The 20,360-nt window shown below is 42.1% G+C and overlaps 1 protein-coding gene across 1 annotated transcript; it reads right to left on the reverse strand.

Annotated features, from left to right (window-relative positions):
• Positions 1–478: 478 nt before the first annotated feature.
• LOC139413564 (isotocin receptor-like) lies at positions 479–19,515 on the reverse strand. The gene is made up of 3 exons (XM_071161070.1): positions 19,420–19,515; positions 17,713–18,883; positions 479–2,000 (listed from the first exon to the last, which is right to left on the reverse strand). Exons 2-3 carry the CDS (start codon positions 18,632–18,634, stop codon positions 1,747–1,749), a joined length of 1,176 nt encoding a protein of 391 aa, XP_071017171.1. The 5' UTR covers positions 18,635–18,883; positions 19,420–19,515; the 3' UTR covers positions 479–1,746.
• Positions 19,516–20,360: the final 845 nt, after the last annotated feature.

A 20,360-nucleotide genomic window follows, 5' to 3' on the forward strand; every position in this document is an offset into this window, starting at 1 on the left:
GCCAAATGTTTTGAGTTTCCTGAGGGGGAATAGGCTTTGTCGTGCCCTCTTCACGACTGTCTTTTTGTGCTGGACAATTCTATTCATCAACTTCCACAAGAAATATAAGCATTAAAATAATAATATGTTTGTTTTATAGTCCTCGTTAAATTCTCTATCATCATTAATATTTTTTTCATGATTATTGTATTTATTATGATTTTGTTTAAGATTTGCTGTGTGCCCCTGATATCACTTTCAACCGTATTAGTTTGTTGTAGTTTACCAATAAAGAAAATAGCCCCTTTGTAAAATTAAACCACATTAATTAATGCCCCCCCCAAAAAAAAGTACATGAGCTTGACTAGTATGTTTTACTAAAAGTCAAACATGTCCTTTTTTATCATAGAATATAACTTTTTTTAAAATAAGTTAAGTTATGAGGTCCAAAAGGCTCAACTCCATTTGATGCACACAAAAAAAATCATTTCAGACTCACTTGATAGAACACAAACAATTTATTTCAAATAAATAAGAGATACATACAGTATGTACTTTAAATGCAAATAAGGAAATGATGTTTTCTATTAAATGTTCAGTAGGTTTAAGGATCGAAAACCAAGACGTTTACAGTACAAGCAGAAGCCAACTTTGTAAAAAGTAACATAAAAGAATACTGCCATTTGTGATGTGCACAAGGAACACAGTTTCAAGTAGATTCATAATTAAGGCAGGTCACCCTCTTTATGCAATTGGTTCTAAAATACACTGAATAATCCAGATAGATCAAAGCAGGATTCATGGAATTGCTCTCCCAATTCTGAGTGTTCTGAGTGTGTGTAATCCATTTTCTCAATCCTATTTTGCAATGAAGAAGACGTCAGCCTACCACTCAAAAAGTACAGACAGAGTAATTACGTAGGAACATTTTTGCCAAAGTACACCACAATCTTCATAGAAATACATTTGGATGTTTGTGTTCATCCTAGAAGAAAATGGTAGCTAGTTTATTGAGTTGCCTTCTGTAAAATTAAGTAAGTAAACATTTACAGCATGACAGATATGGCAGTTGTCATTTCACAAACTGTGTAATAATTGAAACGTACTGTGTGTGTGACCTAAAGGATGGTGTGATACAACAGACATGAGCAACATAGCACAGGAGACTTCCTATATGTCAATATGTGCAAAGCAATGCAAGAGGAGAGTAGCTTTACCTTCAGGCTGACAAAATTAATAAGAAATGTCACTGTCTTGGTCAGTATTCACAATCCAAACCACCATTACAGATCTGATTGACACAAAGTCTGTGGCATGGGAGGCCTATGTTAATGGACTTTAAGTCCATGGTGAGGAGAACACAGCTCCCTCCTCTCCTTGGTTGGGAGTGACAGTCAGTGCTTAATTTTTCATTTACCATCTCCTGTCCTCCTCCACGGACCAAATATGTAAATCCATCAGTCTGAAAACACAATCAATGGATGACTCACTCTGAACTGCGACAGGACATTTGCCTGTAAGTTGAGACGTTCAACATGTCCCCAAATAAATCTCCATCTGTACAACAATCAATTGTTCAATTTACTCTTGACAAACCATGTCTGAGACGAAATATAAAAATCAGTGCAATAGTTTTAGGTGAGCCTCCCCCGGAGCGGGACAACAGTAGGGGAAGGAGAAACGTGGGTTTGGGGCAGTGGTGGAGGGTGTGTGTGAGGGGTTTACAGTTCTGACTGGGGGGGTACCATTGTGGGAAGTGAGGGCGTCTCATGTGGTGGAGGTCTGTGTGACGCTCCTCTGGCTACTGGTGCTCTTGATAACGTAGGTGGAGGAGTTGCTTTTGCGACTGGAGTCGTTGTCACGCTCGCAGTGGCACTGGGAGGACTTGAGGTAGCGGGCCGAGCAGCACACAAAGTTCTGCCTCAGGTCTGAGAACAGGTGGCCCGCAAAGCACATGTAGATCCATGGGTTACAGCAACTGTTCAGACTGGCCAGCAGCATGGAGATGATGAAGGGCATGGCTGGGGAAACAAGACACACACACACACTTAGATTTTTATTGATTACAAATTGCCAATACATTAGGACGTCCTGCAGCATTTAGGATATCCTGCAGCATTAGGGTGTCCTGCAGCATTAGGATGTCCTGCAGCATTAGGATGTCCTGCAGCATTAGAATGTCCTGCCGCATTAGGACGTCCTGCAGCATTAGAATGTCCTGCAGCATTAGGACATCCTGCAGAATTAGGACGTCCTGCAGCATTAGAATGTCCTGCAGCATTAGAATGTCCTGCAGCATTAGGACGTCCTGCAGCATTAGGATGTCCTGCAGCATTAGAATGTCCTGCAGCATTAGGATGTCCTGCCGCATTAGGACGTCCTGCAGCATTAGAATGTCCTGCAGCATTAGGATGTCCTGCAGCATTAGAATGTCCTGCAGCATTAGAATGTCCTGCAGCATTAGGACATCCTGCAGCATTAGGACGTCCTGCAGCATTAGAATGTCCTGCAGCATTAGAATGTCCTGCAGAATTAGGACATCCTGCAGCATTAGAATGTCCTGCCGCATTAGGACGTCCTGCAGAATTAGGACATCCTGCAGCATTAGGACATCCTGCAGCATTAGAATGTCATGCAGCATTAGGACATCCTGCAGCATTAGGACATCCTGCAGCATTAGGACATCCTGCAGCATTAGAATGTCCTGCAGCATTAGGACATCCTGCAGCATTAGGACATCCTGCAGCATTAGGACATCCTGCAGCATTAGAATGTCCTGCAGCATTAGGACATCCTGCAGCATTAGAATGTCCTGCAGCATTAGGACATCCTGCAGCATTAGGACATCCTGCAGCATTAGAATGCCCTGCAGCATTAGGACATCCTGCAACATTAGGACATCCTGCAGCATTAGGACATCCTGCAACATTAGAATGTCCTGCAGCATTAGGACATCCTGCAGCATTAGGACATCCTGCAGCATTAGAATGTCCTGCCGCATTAGGACGTCCTGCAGCATTAGGACATCCTGCAGCATTAGAATGTCCTGCAGCATTAGAATGTCCTGCAGCATTAGGACGTCCTGCAGCATTAGGACATCCTGCAGCATTAGGATGTCCTGCAGCATTAGAATGTCCTGCAGCATTAGGACGTCCTGCAGCATTAGGACATCCTGCAGCATTAGAATGTCCTGCAGCATTAGGACATCCTGCAGCATTAGGACATCCTGCAGCATTAGGACGTCCTGCAGCATTAGGATGTCCTGCAGCATTAGAATGTCCTGCAGCATTAGGATGTCCTGCAGCATTAGAATGTCCTGCAGCATTAGGATGTCCTGCAGCTAGTAAAGTAGGTACTCTTTAATTCCATTGCTTTGTAGCTTACTTTGAGTCACAAAATGACACAACTTAAATCTCAAAGGAACACAATGATGATAGATGAATTAATAACTTAATACCTTTCCTCTCTCACATTCATAACCTTGCTCTTGGATAGATGTGAGGTAGGGAAGGATATGAATGAATGCATCTTGGCATTGGATCGATTATCTTTTCACTGAGGCATGACAGGTGGTTGAGTCCCAGAGACACCACAAGGGGCACTAAGCAGCAGTCAAACAGACAAACACATTCTAACACTTACACACAGCTTTTTTGATCTAACTATGTTAGGCAAAGCCAGAGCTTCCGTGTTTGGAAGTATTTACCAGTAATAATAATGATCCAAATGTAAATGAATGTTCTGTATATGCTACAGTACATTCAATATATACTGTATGCCATGTTAAATAGCATTCAGTATATTGGGCTCCTGAGGGGCGCATTGGTCTAAGACATTGCATCTCAGTGCTAGAGGTGTCACTACAGACACCCTGGTTCAAATCCAGGCTGTATCACAACTGGCTGTGATTGACAGATCCATAGGGCGGTGCACAATTGGCCCAGCATCATCCAGGTTTGGCTGGTGTAGGTAGTCATTGTAAATAAGAATTTGTTCTTAACTGACTTGCCTAGTTAAAAAAATGTCTTGCCAGATCATGTCTATAAAAATGTTTTATGGCTTTGTAAAAGGTGGAGCACGGGTGAGAATGGGGCCAAGATGTCATTTTAAGGAAGGAATTATGATGATAAATAACCTTTGGTAGATTAGCTCATGGTGCCGTTTACCAGGAGACGATCAATCACACTAAACTGGCAAATTAGAATCTTTCCCTTGATTCGTAAATCTGTTGTCAGGTGCTGTATGGACTGGTGGCCACGTTTTAGGCTCTTTAGCACATTCATAAAGGCTGACACAACATCAAACTATTTTATTTCCTCTTCTAAGAAAGACAATTATTTACAATCATCTGAGTTTAATATCAAGACTGCACTTCAGATGATTCACTGCCAGAGAAGCTAAGCAGTAGAATTCCAAAACAAGACTCTGTTTTGGCTCTCAGCAGTTGCACTACACTATTAATTCCTTAAATGGAAGCTAGTACAATAACTCTCTATTTAGTATCTGATCACATGATTGTTTGAGTCGACACAACTGAAAAGGACTTCCGTGTTTTAATAAAAAGGCACATCTAACATGATATTTAATAACACTTTACTAAGGCCTCCACAGTGCTAGCTGTGCCCCTAGAGATTCTGAGTTTGAGTCCAGGCTCTGTCGCAGCTGTCTGTGACCGGAAGACCTATGGGGCGGTGCATAATTGGCCCGGCATTGTCCGGGTTAGGAGAGGGTTTGACCGGCAGAGATGTCTTTGTCCCATCGTGTATGGTGTTTCCTCTGACACAGTGGTGCAGCTGGCTTCCAGGTTAAGTGGGCATTGTGTCAAGAAGCAGTGGTTGGGTTGAGTTTCAGAGGATGCACGGCTCTCGCCCTTTGCCTCTCCCGAGTCTGTACAGGAGTTGCAATTGGATACCATGAAATTGGAGGAGAAAAGGGGGTAAAAAAATAAATAAATAAAAAACGTTACTTTTCGAATGACAATAACAATAATGAGGCTTGGTGTCTCAAAAGCTTCTTTAAATGCAGGGAGGAGCACACCGTGGCCATGGTGACAAGGCAGACTTGTGGAGGAAATGAATATTCATTACATACTAAACTGTTTATTAGACATACTGATTTTTATTTAAATAATTGTCCATTGTTGCATGCTAGTATTTTTTACTGGTACAAACGTTTTGGGTGCGACCGTAGTATGTGACCTCCTGTGTTTGCGATCGGCAGGAATTTAGCTATGTGGGAATTCCTGGGAGGAACAGAGAATGGTGGCAATATCAGCTATCTTGATCTACACAGACGAGCTAAATGACTTTTAACAACTCTGTTCCCTGCATATCTGCAGTCTCTCTTACTATAGAATTTCTACCACAGAATGCTGATTGATGGAGTCACTGCCAGTCAGCATCACACAGCAGAGCAGAGGGTGAGGCAACTTGGGGAGTATGAAGGCTGTACACTCAGGTATGGATGGGCATGGACACAACTCATAGATGGGATGCTGCAGATCAGCATCTGATAATCAATATTGAGACAACATAGGCAGCAAACTTTGTCTTGGTCAAAAAATGTTACGGTTTAACCAGTTTTCTTCATTATGTTGCCATTCAAAACAAATGACAATATAGTGCTAAAGCCACAGGAACAAGCTCAAAATACCCACATGAAAAAAGACTATAGTACTGTAGTATTACGATATGTATATATTATACAGTGAGTGTACAAAACATTAAGAACACCTTCCTAATATTGAGTTGTACCCCCAGGAGGTCACATACATAGCTTTCACCTGCATTTCACGGTAAGGTCTGCGCATGTGACAAATAACACTTGATTTCATTTGACTTGATTCACCTGGTTAGTCTATGTTTTGTACACTGTGTGTGTGTGTGTGTGTGTGTGTGTGTGTGTGTGTGTGTGTGTGTGTGTGTGTGTGTGTGTGTGTGTGTGTGTGTGTGTGTGTGTGTGTGTGTGTGTGATTATGTATTTACATGTGTGCACTCTAGAGTGTGTTTGTTAATATGAGTATGAGAAGGTAATCAAGTCCTAAATCCCTTAAATTTCAGCTATGGTACTGTTGTGTAGAAAAAGGGAAGAAGTACAGGTCCACATGAAGCTTAAATCAATGATATTGCTGTGGGTTGCTGTGTTTGGGAATCATGTTTCTGCTGAGTTCACCCCTTTTCAAGGAAAGCAGGAAACAGAGAACTTGAACTTTTGTGTTTGCAGTTTGATTTTATTGCGAGAGTGGTGGAAAATTCTCTTATTTGAGCCCATCTCTCGGGAGCCAATGTATAACGGTTTTCGAGGAGGAAAAACACCACTGACAACCATTCTGTACTAACGGATGTTTTCAATTTATAGTTTAGCTTCTCTGTGGCAAGAAAAGGAAGCTACGGGTTATCTTAGCTCTATCAAGGGGTATGTCAAATAATCTGCTCTGTAATAAAGTGTCATGACTTAAATCCTACATTATAGTTTCATCAGAATAGTATTACAAGTGTGTCTTGATAGGTTGTTATCTGAATGTGAATAGGTGTAATGCTGACATCATTATCTGCCATGTTGGAGGTAATAGGCAGTGTGATGTGGTCCTTATCAAACATTAGCAAAGTACTGCATGTGTTACTAATGGCCTCCTCAGTAATAGCCATTAGTCTGTACGGCTGTCTGGGCTCACTCTGCTGGCTGTGGTGCTGCTAGCTAATGGATACCTTATCTCTCCATAGCCACATGCAGCCAGGTTCTCTTCCATAATGGCTGCTTTCAAATAGTTTATAAGCTACTTTCTTTCCATTTTAAAGCCAATATATAATGGATTTTCCAATTGTATTTTATGGAAACATATAGTGAAAATAAACTATTTGCACCATGTTGCATCCCATGCCCAATATGGCAATATAACTGCATTGGCCTTACTGCTGTTAGCCCATAGAAACTCAACAAATAAAATATTCACTACATAGAACAACAGATAGTCTAACGTGCGCTCTGGGAGTCAGGAAGCAAGTTCAGGGAGTGAATCATTTAATCAATAAATGGAACATAATACAAAACAAGAAACACGAACAACGCACAGACATGAAACTGAAACAACAACACCTGGGGAAGGAACCAAAGGGAGTGACATAAATAGAGCAGGTAATCTAGGAGGTGATGGCTTCCAGGTGAATGTCATTAGGCGCTGATGCGTGTGACGATGGTGGCAGGTGTGCGCAATAATCAGCAGCCTGGTGACCTAGAGGCCGAAGAGGGAGGACACGTGACAGTATCCCCTACCTGGCACGAGGCTCCAGCCGCAGGACACCAACCAAAGGGACGATCCCGGGGAACAGGAGCGGAACGGTTGCCTCCGCCGAGGAGCAGAAACCTGACAAAGTGGCTGAGGCGTGAGATCCTGATGACCCAGCTGAAAACTCCCTGGTTGCATCGGCTGAGGCACGGGAACCTTTTCACCCAGCTGAGGCATGGGAGCCTATCGATCCCACTAAGGTATGGAAACCTGTCGATCCAGCTGAGGCAGGGGAACCCGTCGAACCCGCCGAGGCATGGGAACCTGTCAAGCCAGCTGAAGCATGAGAGTCCGACGAACCGCCTGAGGCCTCGCTGGTAGCTCCGGTACTGACACCCGAACCCGACATCACCTCCAACACAAAAACAAAAAAACCACCCCCTGATACTTCCCTTTGGTGAGGCGTTATTCTGTAACGTGTGCGCTGGGAGTCGGGAAGCAAGTCCAGGGAGTGAATTATTTCATCAATAAACATAAGCACACGTGACATAGTCCAAAAATAAATCAAAGGGAAGTTGTTTTTAATGTGTCTGTTCTATATAAGAAAGATCAGGTAATTATTATTTATTATTTTGCCCATACAAAATATTTGGGGGCACTAAACCACTTCCATATATACTGTACTTCCTTCAGATGAGTCTTGTAAGGCTGGTGCAAAACAAGTCTCATCTTTCCATGGAGTGGTCATATTCGTCTATAGGCCAAACCGTTCTGACGCTACAGACGTTTCCGTGACAAGAACGATTTTCGGGATGTCTCATGGTTTGACAAACACAGCTGTAGCTTGGCAACCTTCCAACGCATAAGGTTGAAGGCTGCCATTGGCGGATGTGGTGGATTGAGACGCAGGCCATGCAAAAACTGTTATCTCTAGCTTAAACAGGTGGATTGAGAAGCTGCCCATGCAAAAACTGTTATCTCTAGCTTAAACAGGTGGATTGAGACGCAGCCCATGCAAAAACGGTTATCTCTAGCTTAAACAGGTGGATTGAGAAGCTGCCCATGCAAAAACTGTTATCTCTAGCTTAAACAGGTGGATTGAGACGCAGCCCATGCAAAAACTGTTATCTCTAGCTTAAACAGGTGGATTGAGAAGCAGCCCATGCAAAAACTGTTATCTCTAGCTTAAACAGGTGGATTGAGACGCAGGCCATGCAAAAACTGTTATCTCTAGCTTAAACAGGTGGATTTTTTATTTTATTATGCTAATTATATTTCCATTGGGGAGCGGACATCTACTCTACTTTAAAAAAAAAGATAATTGTTATTTCTATAGTTTTCCATACACTTGTAATGCAAGATTGTTTGGGGATTCTAATAACTGTTTACCACCTCCTTTTATTTCCTGGTGTTTGCCTTGAAATGTTGGGAAATAATTTGTGATGCTGCTGCTTTGGGAATCAGAAGGGAACAGAACTGAAGAGAGCAGTTGTGTTGAATATTATTATTTGACCCTGCTGGACATCTATGAACATTTGAACATCTTGGCCATGTTCTGTTATAATCTCCACCGGCACAGCCAGAAGAGGACTGGCCACCCCTCATAGCCTGGTTCCTCTCTAGGTTTCTTCCTAGGTTCTTGCCTTTCTAGGGAGTTTTTCCTAGCCACCATGCTTCTACACCTGCATTGCTTGCTGTTTGGGGTTTTAGGCTGGGTTTCTGTACAGCACTTTGAGATATCAGCTGATGTAAGAAGGGCTTTATAAATACATTTGATTTGTTTGAATTTGATTTGAATACATAGTGCTGTGCTGTACCTCTGATGTATTTCCAATGGATGGATGGTCTCACTTTGATTTACCATGCTCCTTAGCTGTTTACAGCAATACAGCTAAAATGATATATTATACCTCTTCAAAGGATAGAACATAAACAACATGGCAACCCCAAACAGTAGGCCATCTACTGTATTTAGTTCAGCGCAGATTGTCCAATCTCCCTCCCCTGCATACCAGAATCTGAATGTGGATAGGCCTGGCTAATGGGATACAGTATGTAAAGTGTGATTGATAAAGTGTGCCAATAATTACATATAGAGGGTTGGAGGATTCTTAATTAAAACCAAAAGCCACCTCATGGGTCTCTCGGAGGCAGCCAGCACAGGTATTGAACCTCCATCTACAGCAACGCATTTTGAACTGCAATGCAGTATCTTAGACAGCTGCGCCACTCGAGAGGCCCCATCCACAATGTATCAAAATACAGAGAGATGTTGGCTTATATTCAGTCAACACATATTTTAAGAATATCATGGAATATAATTGAACATTTTTGTTTCTCCATGCTTGTCTCAGAGAAATGCGAAACGGTACTGAAACAGTCATCCACAGCGGGTAGGCTATATATAACGATATTTTAGATTATTTTGTTTTTTAAAAAACGACAGTGAGTGATTGTAATCTGAATAGCCATAATGGCGATGTACAACGTGACCATGTGTGTTTGAAAGAGTATTTTCCAGTAAGTAACAATTTGTTAACCTTCATTAGACAACATTGTTCGGATATTTCTCTAATTCAGTGATATTTATTCCCATAGTAATTCATTATGGATCCATAACTAAATAAACATTAGCATTTTTAAAAAGTATTTTTATCATTATTTTATTAACGAAAGCATAAATATGATGATGAGGAAATACAGTACTGTACAGTATATGTTTTTACATTTGTATAATAAAGCATTAAAGGATTTTTAAGATATAAGCCACCTGCATTTATTTATTAGGCTGTAGCAGAACAGCATAATGGTCCAGACGGCCCTTGCTGTGCCTAGTGAGCAGTTGGTCAAGTTCTGTTGTCAGAAGAGGAATAGAAATGTCAGGGTGAACCGACGACCTGATGAACCCACCAGGTATGTTGACTCTGCCTGTCGGAGGTGGAGTTCCAGAGCTCACAAGTGTGCTTGGCATGGATCCTCGCCCTCTTCAACGCGTTATTCTCCGCCTGACTCTATGCCGATGCCGCCTGGCTCTGGACCAATGCATCAGCTGTCGCCCTTATCTCTGCCCTCAGATAATGTTTCTCTTTCTGCTGGTCTGTCTTCAATGACTCGATCTCAGTCTTCAAAGTTTGAATCTGATCCATGTGCACCTTCATCAGATGAGCAGAATGCTACTGCCCTGAGCCCCCTTCGATTACAGTGGCCTATGATAGAAACGGTTGATCAATTAAGAATTAAAAGTGACTCCAACATACAAATGCTGCGTATACATTTTAAGAATCTAGCAAAACGAGCGTTTTCTTGGCAACCATGTGTTTTTTCGGTACGGTCCGTTGTCCAGCCGTTTGCTATCCAGCTACCCAGCTACCCCTCCCTTCCTCCTCCCCATTTCCCCATGGGGTAGGTCCGTCTTCTGTGCACAGCTCTGTGGCCCATCCCGTGCCCCCTGCCCTCGTGCCTTGAACCTTGCCCGCCCGTACATAGTTCTAAATTAATAATAATAATCGCTAGGTTTAAAAAATAACAATATTTTGGAGATTATTTTGTTTTCAAATAGCGTAAAATTAGTGAGAAAAAGGCCATTCTTGAACTTGGGGTGAGACATTGTTACAAATTTGCAAATAAAGCCAGTTTGTTATTTAGAATGATTTCTTTCTGTTTTTAGAGGGAGAGAAACCAAAAACCTACAGTCAGCCTTGATCTCCCAGTCAAGGACAGCCCCGGGATTGAACCAGCATCTGTAGCAACATAGCTTTCGCTGCAATGCAGTGTCTTAGACCTTTGCGCCACTAAGGCACTGTACTGTACAACATGACTGGTCGGGAGTAGGCTGCAGTACTACAGAGACACAGTAACACCTTGGGACCCAAAAGCATAATCAGTGCTCTAACACCCCCTTGCGCTGGTCTGGAGCAATGAAGTAGTGACGCAGGGTACTGTACTAAACCACAAATGAAGTCCCACAGCGTAAATTGCAAAACCTTTAGTGGAGCAACCACATTATTGGCTAATGGGGAGGCTATTTTTTAGGGGTGTAGGGTGGAAGCACGGATCTCTCTTTTGAAGAACATATCAAGACCATTTCAAGGACAGCTTTTTTCCATCTACGTAACATTGCAAAAATCAGAAACTTTCTGTCCAAAAATGATGCAGAAAAATTAATCCATGCTTTTGTCACTTCTAGGTTAGACTACTGCAATGCTCTACTTTCCGGCTACCCGGATAAAGCACTAAGTAAACTTCAGTTAGTGCTAAATACGGCTGCTAGAATCCTGACTAGAACCAAAAAAATTGATCATATTACTCCAGTGCTAGCCTCTCTACACTGGCTTCCTGTCAAAGCAAGGGCTGATTTCAAGGTTTTACTGCTAACCTACAAAGCATTACATGGGCTTGCTCCTACCTATCTCTCTGATTTGGTCCTGCCGTACATACCTACACGTACGCTACGGTCACAAGACGCAGGCCTCCTAATTGTCCCTAGAATTTCTAAGCAAACAGCTGGAGGCAGAGCTTTCTCCTATAGAGCTCCATTGTTATGGAACGGTCTGCCTACCCATGTCAGAGACGCAAACTCGGTCTCAACCTTTAAGTCTTTACTGAAGACTCATCTCTTCAGTGGGTCATTTGATTGAGTGTAGTCTGGCCCAGGAGTGGGAAGGTGAACGGAAAGGCTCTGGAGCAACGAACCGCCCTTGCTGTCTCTGCCTGGCCGGTTCCCCTCTTTCCACTGGGATTCTCTGCCTCTAACCCTATTACAGGGGCTGAGTCACTGGCTCACTGGGGCTCTCTCATGCCGTCCCTGGAGGGGGTGCGTCACCTGAGTGGGTTGATTCACTGATGTGGTCATCCTGTCTGGGTTGCCCCCCCCCCCCCTTGGGTTGTGCCGTGGCGGAGGTCTTTGTTGTCTCAGGATGGTAAGTTGGTGGTTGAAGATATCCCTCTAGTGGTGGGGGCTGTGCTTTGGCAAAGTGGGTGGGGTTATATCCTTCCTGTTTGGCCCTGTCCGGGGGTGTCCTCGGATGGGGCCACAGTGTCTCCTGACCCCTCCTGTCTCAGCCTCCAGTATTTATGCTGCAGTAGTTTATGTGTCGGGGGGGCTAGGGTCAGTCTGTTATATCTGGAGTACTTCTCCTGTCCTATTCGGTGTCCTGTGTGAATCTAAGTGTGCGTTCTCTAATTCTCTCCTTCTCTCTTTTTTTCTCTCTCTCGGAGGACCTGAGCCCTAGGACCATGCCCCAGGACTACCTGACATGATGACTCCTTGCTGTCCCCAGTCCACCTGGCCGTGCTGCTGCTCCAGTTTCAACTGTTCTGCCTGATTATTATTCGACCATGCTGGTCATTTATGAACATTTGAACATCTTGGCCATGTTCTGTTATAATCTCCACCCGGCACAGCCAGAAGAGGACTGGCCACCCCACATAGCCTGGTTCCTCTCTAGGTTTCTTCCTAGGTTTTGGCCTTTCTAGGGAGTTTTTCCTAGCCACCGTGCTTCTACACCTGCATTGCTTGCTGTTTGAGGTTTTAGGCTGGGTTTCTGTACAGCACTTTGAGATATCAGCTGATGTACGAAGGGCTATATAAATACATTTGATTTGATTTGATTTGATCTTTACAGGAAGCAGACAGACAGGAATTCCCTGTTACGTGGAGACCGTTACTACCCTACACCCCTAAAAAATAGCCTCCAAATTAGCCAATACAGTCGCATACACAGAATTTGTACTACACAAAGTGACTATGACAAACAAGCCGACTATCTGGATGAGCGTTTCAGACAACGGGGTTACCCAGAGGAATGGCTGCATGACGCAAGGGAACGTTATAAAAATATGACCCAGGATGACAGTCTCACGCCCACACCGCCTCGCCCTCCCAACCAAAGCGTTCAATACTCCCTTCAATACTCCCCACCTGGTAAACAGTTTGACCACATTAAAAAACACTGGCACATCTTGAGCACTGATCCACAACTGGAAAAGATGTTTAAAGAACCATGCACACAACATAATTCAATGGGTGGTGAGGTGTGATCTTCCACCTGTGCCACGTAGTACCTTTCTTAACGTTAATGTGGCCAGTGGTGGTTCTAGCTTCTATCGCTCCCAGGGTGAAGCAGCCTTCAGCACCCCACCAACAACAAAGCACCAGTGTGCAGTAAATGTCATTTGTATTCAGACATTTGGAACAACACAAATAATTAATCATAACATTTAAAACTATATAAATATAAAAAATATATACAAAAATAAGACTCGTAAATATCAAAAAGAAGTAACAAAGACAAATAGAAACAAATTCCCAAATTCCCCACCCATTCCCCAACACTGTCAACCAAGAGTCAAGACTAAACCAATTCACCTTGGTGGTGTGCAGACTGCTTTTATATTGTTCTTAATGATTTCACACAACCCAGAAAAAATGCAACAATATGTCTGTGAAACTATATTTTCACAATATTATGAATGAATTGTGGTTTATTTGGTAGCATTTCGTAGTGTGACTGATTTTGCTAATTGCATTAGTACTGTACAAAGTTAGAGGTGCACTATTTCATAGATTCCGCGCTCCCCCTACCTCAGGCTTCCAGTGGGGAGACCTGAGGTTAACCTTGGTGTAATGTGTATGGCTTCTGGATAGTTATTATAGGCCAATTTGGTTGGAAAGGAATGTAAACAAAAATGGCATGCAAAACTCGAACTGCCAGCCACGACCTGTCATTCAGGGCAGAGCCCCACTGGTTTCGAGCTCCACATTTTTAGCAAAAATAAATAAAGTACATTTTGGGCTTGCCTGTTTTGCATGTTATTTTGGCATTAATATGTGTCACATATTAGTTTGGAAACAATGTAAAAAATATATATATTGTTGAATTAATAAAGCTGCATACAAACATGGTCTCTTTTCTGTTTTCTTGAGTAAGGCAGCTCCAAAATGTAGGTGTTTCAGCCTAGCTCAGTGCTTTCTATGATGGTGGGGCAAGCCAGCAGAAAATACGGAGCGTTGTGCCGTGATTGGCTCTGTCACGCCTGCTCACGCTCTTCGCCCCCTTGTCACGCGCATCAGTGATTTATTGGACTCACCTGGACTCAATCACATGTTTATTACCTCCCCTATATTTGTCAGTTCCCTGCTCTGTTCTCCTCTGCTGCATTAATTGTCTTACATCTGTGTATTACCCGGTTCTGACGCTGTTCCTGTCCTGTTCCATGTCTGTTCCTAATTAAATGTTGACTCCCCGTACCTGCTTCTCTACTCTAGTGTCAGTCCTCACAGGCTCAGTGTTCTGTCACTCATGGGGATACTATGTCACCTCAAAAATTCAAGCCCCCTTGGGTGCTGCCATAGAGTTACATTAGAAGTGCCCAACCAAGAAGGCCTAAGGTCATTGGCCACAGAAAAAATGACATCAAATCATGTTTTATCTACATTAGCTTTGATTGGACTGATCATGTCAACATCATACTTTCACAATCTTAGCTAGCAGTCATCATCATGAATCGACAATCAACAATCTACTGGCAAATCATTTTTAATACTTGTCATATGAAGAGAAATAATGAATAGAAATTATAGATCAAATGTATCTGTGCTCATTGGCCATTGGACATAAACATTAACACACAACAAGTAGGAAATCGCAACTTCAACAATGCGTGGTTTGGAAGGAATCAGTGGCTAACTGCAAGCATTGGAAAGCAATCACTAGCTTGCTGTTCAGTGGAGTGGCTGTATGGTCCCAAGTCTAAGATTAAGGGTCTATTTTCCTAGTTTAAAATTATAAACATTCAACATTGGCCATGCTGTCAATGAAGCATGATTTGTGCTGCACTCAAAACAACTGTTAACTCAGAACTGCAAAATCTGACTTTAGTGAGTTCAAGACAACTGAGAACTCGGGGAAAAACGAGCCACGACTGGAAAAATACATTTTAAACTTTTTTTAAAACTTGGAATTGTAAATTGGGAACTTGGGCCTGTTTCTAGAGCTATGACCTGAAGATCACTGACGTCATCATGATTCAAACTTTTTTTCTGCGAGTTCCCAGTTCTCCTGAAAGCACCATAAATCCAGAGAATGCCAGGCTTTGATGACAAAGTTTGATGACAAAATTTGCCCACAAAAGGACCACCTTCCTGTTCAAGTGAGCACAGCACAACAAGGTGGGTCCAAAAATGTATTGTATGCATCTGCATAAATTATGTAATATGCCAGAGGGTTATGTATACTGTAGCTAAGAAAGTAATACTCGGTCTATGTTATGTAGTAAGCTGTTAGTAGCCCATGTGCCTCACTCTAATAATTTGGTTTATTTTCACCTCTTAAAATGTTGCTTACTGTTCTGACTTGGTGGTGCACATGTAGCCTATAACCTGTTTTTGAGAAATGTAATCATCAAATCAAATCTAATTTTATTGGTCACATAAACATGGTTAGCAAATGTTAATGTGAGTCTAGCGAAATGCTTGTGCTTCTAGTTCCGACCATGCAGTAATATCTAACAAGTAATCTAACAATTTCACAACAACTACCTTTTACACACAAGTGTAAAGGAATTAATAAGAATATGTACATATCAATATATGGATGAGCGATGGCCAAACGGCATAGGCAAGATGAGAATATTGTAAGAGCTTTCATTGTTTGCTTATACGCCCCATTTATTTATCTTATGGTTCTGACTTGGTGTACAGGGAGAACACTGTAAGAACGGCCCATGTTCTGAATTCTTTCGCTGTTCATTTCAAAAGTGTTGAACAAATAGTTATATTGACTATGTCTGTCCTAGCTCTCTCATTAATTCATCAAAATTACGGATTTCCTCTTATTTGCTTTTTGTCCCCTTATACCATAGTTTGTACATCTCAATTGTCAGTAGAACCCACATTTGTTTAAGCAAGTCAGCCATATCAGCTATGTTTTTTTTAAAGACAGTAAATGAGGCTGAATGAACTGTTTTGCTGCCAGACAAGGCTCTGCTGATAGCCAGGTGTAGCAGTGGTAAGGTGTTGGAAATGCTATTGGGACTCTGCTGTTGGGAGAGCTTTATATAGGCCCTAACTGTTTGTGGGCACCGTTTGTCACCGTTATAGTGCAGTTAATGTATTGTTTAGTGTTGTGTTGTGCACTAGCTTTGCTGGCATGCATCCCACTCTTTTTTTTTTTTTGCACCACCAAGATTGATATGCTAAAATCGCCACTGCCGACAGCAATATCATATTTGACGAAAACCAATGAATTAATGTATAACATTGGATGTGGCCATAAAGCGGGTCATTAAGAGATCAATTACAGTGGACTGTCTGCTGATCCATCCAAGAGCTCTAGGGTGTCGTGCCGTGCCGCTGCCCTGTGTGCTGGACTGAGGAGATGACATGCGTGGCCCCACTCATGCGCGCCGATGTGCCTCCCAGGTAACAATAGCTCGCCTTACATGTACACTCAGACTAATGATTAACTGCAGGCAGGCTCGGGAGGTTGGGCCTCAGAGATGCACGCAAACCACGCAGGTTACACTCATGAAAGACTGCTTCCAGTGATTTATTTTGGTAGCATGTAAATTATCGTGGGTAGGATAATTTGCTTCGCTTCAGTGGAGGGGTGTTATAGCCTAATAAGATCACTGTTGTCAATGTTGTTGTTGTTCGTTACAGAGAGTGAATCAAATGGACGGTGGTGGTGTTTGTTTTTTTTGTCTTCATAAAACAAACTGTACCAATTCTGGACAACCATTGTCAAATTCAAAACTTTTCAAAAATGAAGGATATGTTGATAGGCCTATATGAAATGAATAAAATGAATAATGTTTTTTTTTGCAAATGTAACATTATTCCATACATATTCGGATCGTTGAACCCGCGTCTCCACAAGTCACAATACATTTCGATAGGTGGGCAGAGCTTAATTTGCAACATGGCATTTTGGTTGGCTGGAGGAATATAATGAGATGCTGCGAAATTATCTAAGCTTAAATTGTCATTTTATCCACTGCCTGTGTGGGTGGGCGGCTACTCCATATGATGCGTCTAATCTTACAATGGCATACATCCTCTGATGTTCCTCAGGTTGGCCAACATTTCCTGGGTAAAAGTGCAGTGTCCAATATTGTGCGAATTTCATTTGACTGTCAATGGCAAAGGTTGTATAGTGTATCTTTGTATATTTGTATTATCATCGAGGCTATTTGCTATTCGTAATTATTAAAGTATTTACGTACACCATTACTGGAGCTGTGGGCTGCACAGAATGCCGAAGTCTGATAAATAATACTACACCGCATGCAACATTACGCACGCCGTATGATAAACCCCACGGCAGAATACGTTCTGAGCGTTTTAAATTAACCATGGACATTCATTGTGGTTTAACTTTAAAATGTACATGTTTATAATTGCTTCAGTCTAGAATTGCGAAGCCCATCGTTAAAGTAGCTCATATTACGCACATAATCTCACCACACTGCATTTTAATGGTTATTTTCGAGGTGGAGTTTAAATTTACCTTCCCGGGGCGCCGCTGGATCCCAAGCCGTCCACATCTGCACGGTGAAGAAAGGTGTCCAGCAAACAATATACGCCAGGACTATGACAAATGTCATTTTAACGGTGGTTATCTTCGCTTTGGAGATGAGCTTTACACTGCTCACCCGGGCGAGAGCATGGCCTTTCGAAGTCTTCGGGGTGAGGCTCATGCACTGGTCCCTCTTGGTTTTCATTCTAAAGTTTTGCCATATCTTAAAGCTTATTAGTCCATAGCAAAGGCTCAGGATGGCCACTGGTATGATGTAGATGGTAAGGCTAATCCAAGTTATATACGCTTTGGCACCCCAGGGCTCCACGAAGTCACCCCAGCAGTCATACACTCCGGCTCCAACGTCCTTCAGAGAAAATATGTACATCTGTGGGCTGCTGAACAATAGGCTGAGGACCCACGATATAATCACATAGAAGCGGTCCTTTCTCTTGTGCAGAGACCGAAGCGGCTGACAAATCGCCAAACACCTGTCTACGGACATCAAAACAAGCACATAGGTAGAGGCGAACATTCCGACGATTTGAAGGTATTTCACCAACCTGCACAGGATATCGGGTCCATAGAAACGGAAAGTAATGTCCCAGATAAGTTGTGGCAGGACCTGAAATATAGCCACCACCAGATCCGCGATGCTGAGGTGTTTCATGAAGTAGTACATTCGGGACTGGGTGTGCTTGGTGGTGTGGATGGCCACCAGAACGCACAGGTTCCCAGCCAGGGCAAGGAACAGGACCAGGGCGAGCACGGTCACCTCCACTTTAGCAACCTCGTCGTTCCGTTTCAGGGGGTTAGTCTGGTTTCCCCCGGTGGTCCCGTTGCCAAGGGTTGAGTTCCTCCAGGATTTGTTGAATGACCAAAAGTCCTGCTCATTTAATATGGTACTTTCCATTGTGTTGATCGTATCCTCTGCCAGTCCTCGTGCGACGCCCAAAATGCAATTGCAGCAATGTTCAGCCACCGTTAAACAGTGGAGGGTTGTTTTAAAGTACCGCGTATTCTTTGGCTCTTCGTTAACAGGTGGCAAGGCAAAGCGTCCTAGTGTGGAGCTGTGTTGTTACCTTTTACGCACGTGGGAAAATGTAATCGCAATTTTGCGCTGAAGCCTTATTTCTTATTCATATCCGAATAGGATCAGACACTGAAGGAGAGGAAATAGAGGAAACACATAAACACCTTGTTTTCATTCAAAACAATAAAATTATATAATACCAAATTGAAGGGGCAATCTGAGATTGGTGCATCCATTTTTGTAATTTAAAATGTTATGCGATTTGGCTACCCGTGGCTCCTAAGAATACACCTTATACATGCCTCATGAGCTTAGTTCAACTGTCGAACCCCATCAGAACCCAAAATATATGCTCATTTAATTGTAAACAAACATTTTACAGTAAAACAAATATGGTTAAAAATATAATTTTGATAGCATGGAAGGTCTTTGTATTCATAGCTCTGTCTGCTTTGTTATTGTTTGAAATGTAGATAGCCCCTTTTAAACGAAAAAGGAATAGAACCAAATAATATGATTTAATAAATTATTGATAGAGGCTCACCAATGTGTAACACATTGTCTATGCATATTCTTCAGACATCCAAATTATAATTTAACATAGCCTACACGTAATAAATAGCCTATTATGATGGGTTTTCCTAATGTAAATGTAGACTACTTACATGTGAATCTGCTTTACCCGCTGTCTTGTAAATAGAATACTGGAACGCCACAGTGTTTTTCTTTTCATAAACCAGTGAGCCTCCCTCACTAGTAGCGATCAGAATGGCCAGTATCATGATATTTATACCACTGGTATCCCTGGCCAAGATGACACACGAGAAATGGATTTACACATTATTTCCACTAGGTGTCCATGTGCGCCACTCTTATAGATGATGGCCTAGTACTGAACAATTCACTCCATCTGAAATGAAAACATCTGAAATGAAAACTGTCCTATTTCCGAAAACGAAGTGGTCATCATCATCATCATTTACCCTAGTCAACTAAAAGCATATAATGACAAACATAACAAACAATCATATAATAAATGGCTAATTAAATAACTTCACACTAGAGATGAAATATATGGACACTAGCTACAGTCGACAGCAGTCGATTTGGCTACAATACAGCCAATCTGTAAATAGCACACCCCACTACCTCATCCCCATATTATTACTTACCCTCTTGCTCTTTTGCACCCCAGTATCTCTACTTGCAAGTCATCATCATCTGCACATATATCACTTCATTATTAATGCTAAATTGTAATTATTTTAGCCTCTATGGCCTATTTATTGCCTACCTCCCTAATCTTAATACATTTGCACACACTGTACATAGATTTTTTAATTTTAATTTTATTTTGTGTTATTGACTACGTTTGTTTATGTGTAACTCTGTGTTGTTGTTTTTTTCGCACTACTTTTGCATTATCTTGGCCAGGTCACAGTTGTAAATGAGAACTTGTTCTCAACTGGCCTATCTGGTTAAATAAAGGTGAAATACAAATAATTATAAAAAATGGCATGTCTAGTGCAACTTTCCATTTAATTCCATGAATGCCTCTGAAACAATTGTGGAAAAAATGTTATCCCACTGACATGTTGAATCAATG

The sequence above is a fragment of the Oncorhynchus clarkii genome, chromosome 7 (genome assembly GCF_045791955.1).
Source record: "Oncorhynchus clarkii lewisi isolate Uvic-CL-2024 chromosome 7, UVic_Ocla_1.0, whole genome shotgun sequence".
NCBI lineage: Eukaryota > Metazoa > Chordata > Actinopteri > Salmoniformes > Salmonidae > Oncorhynchus > Oncorhynchus clarkii.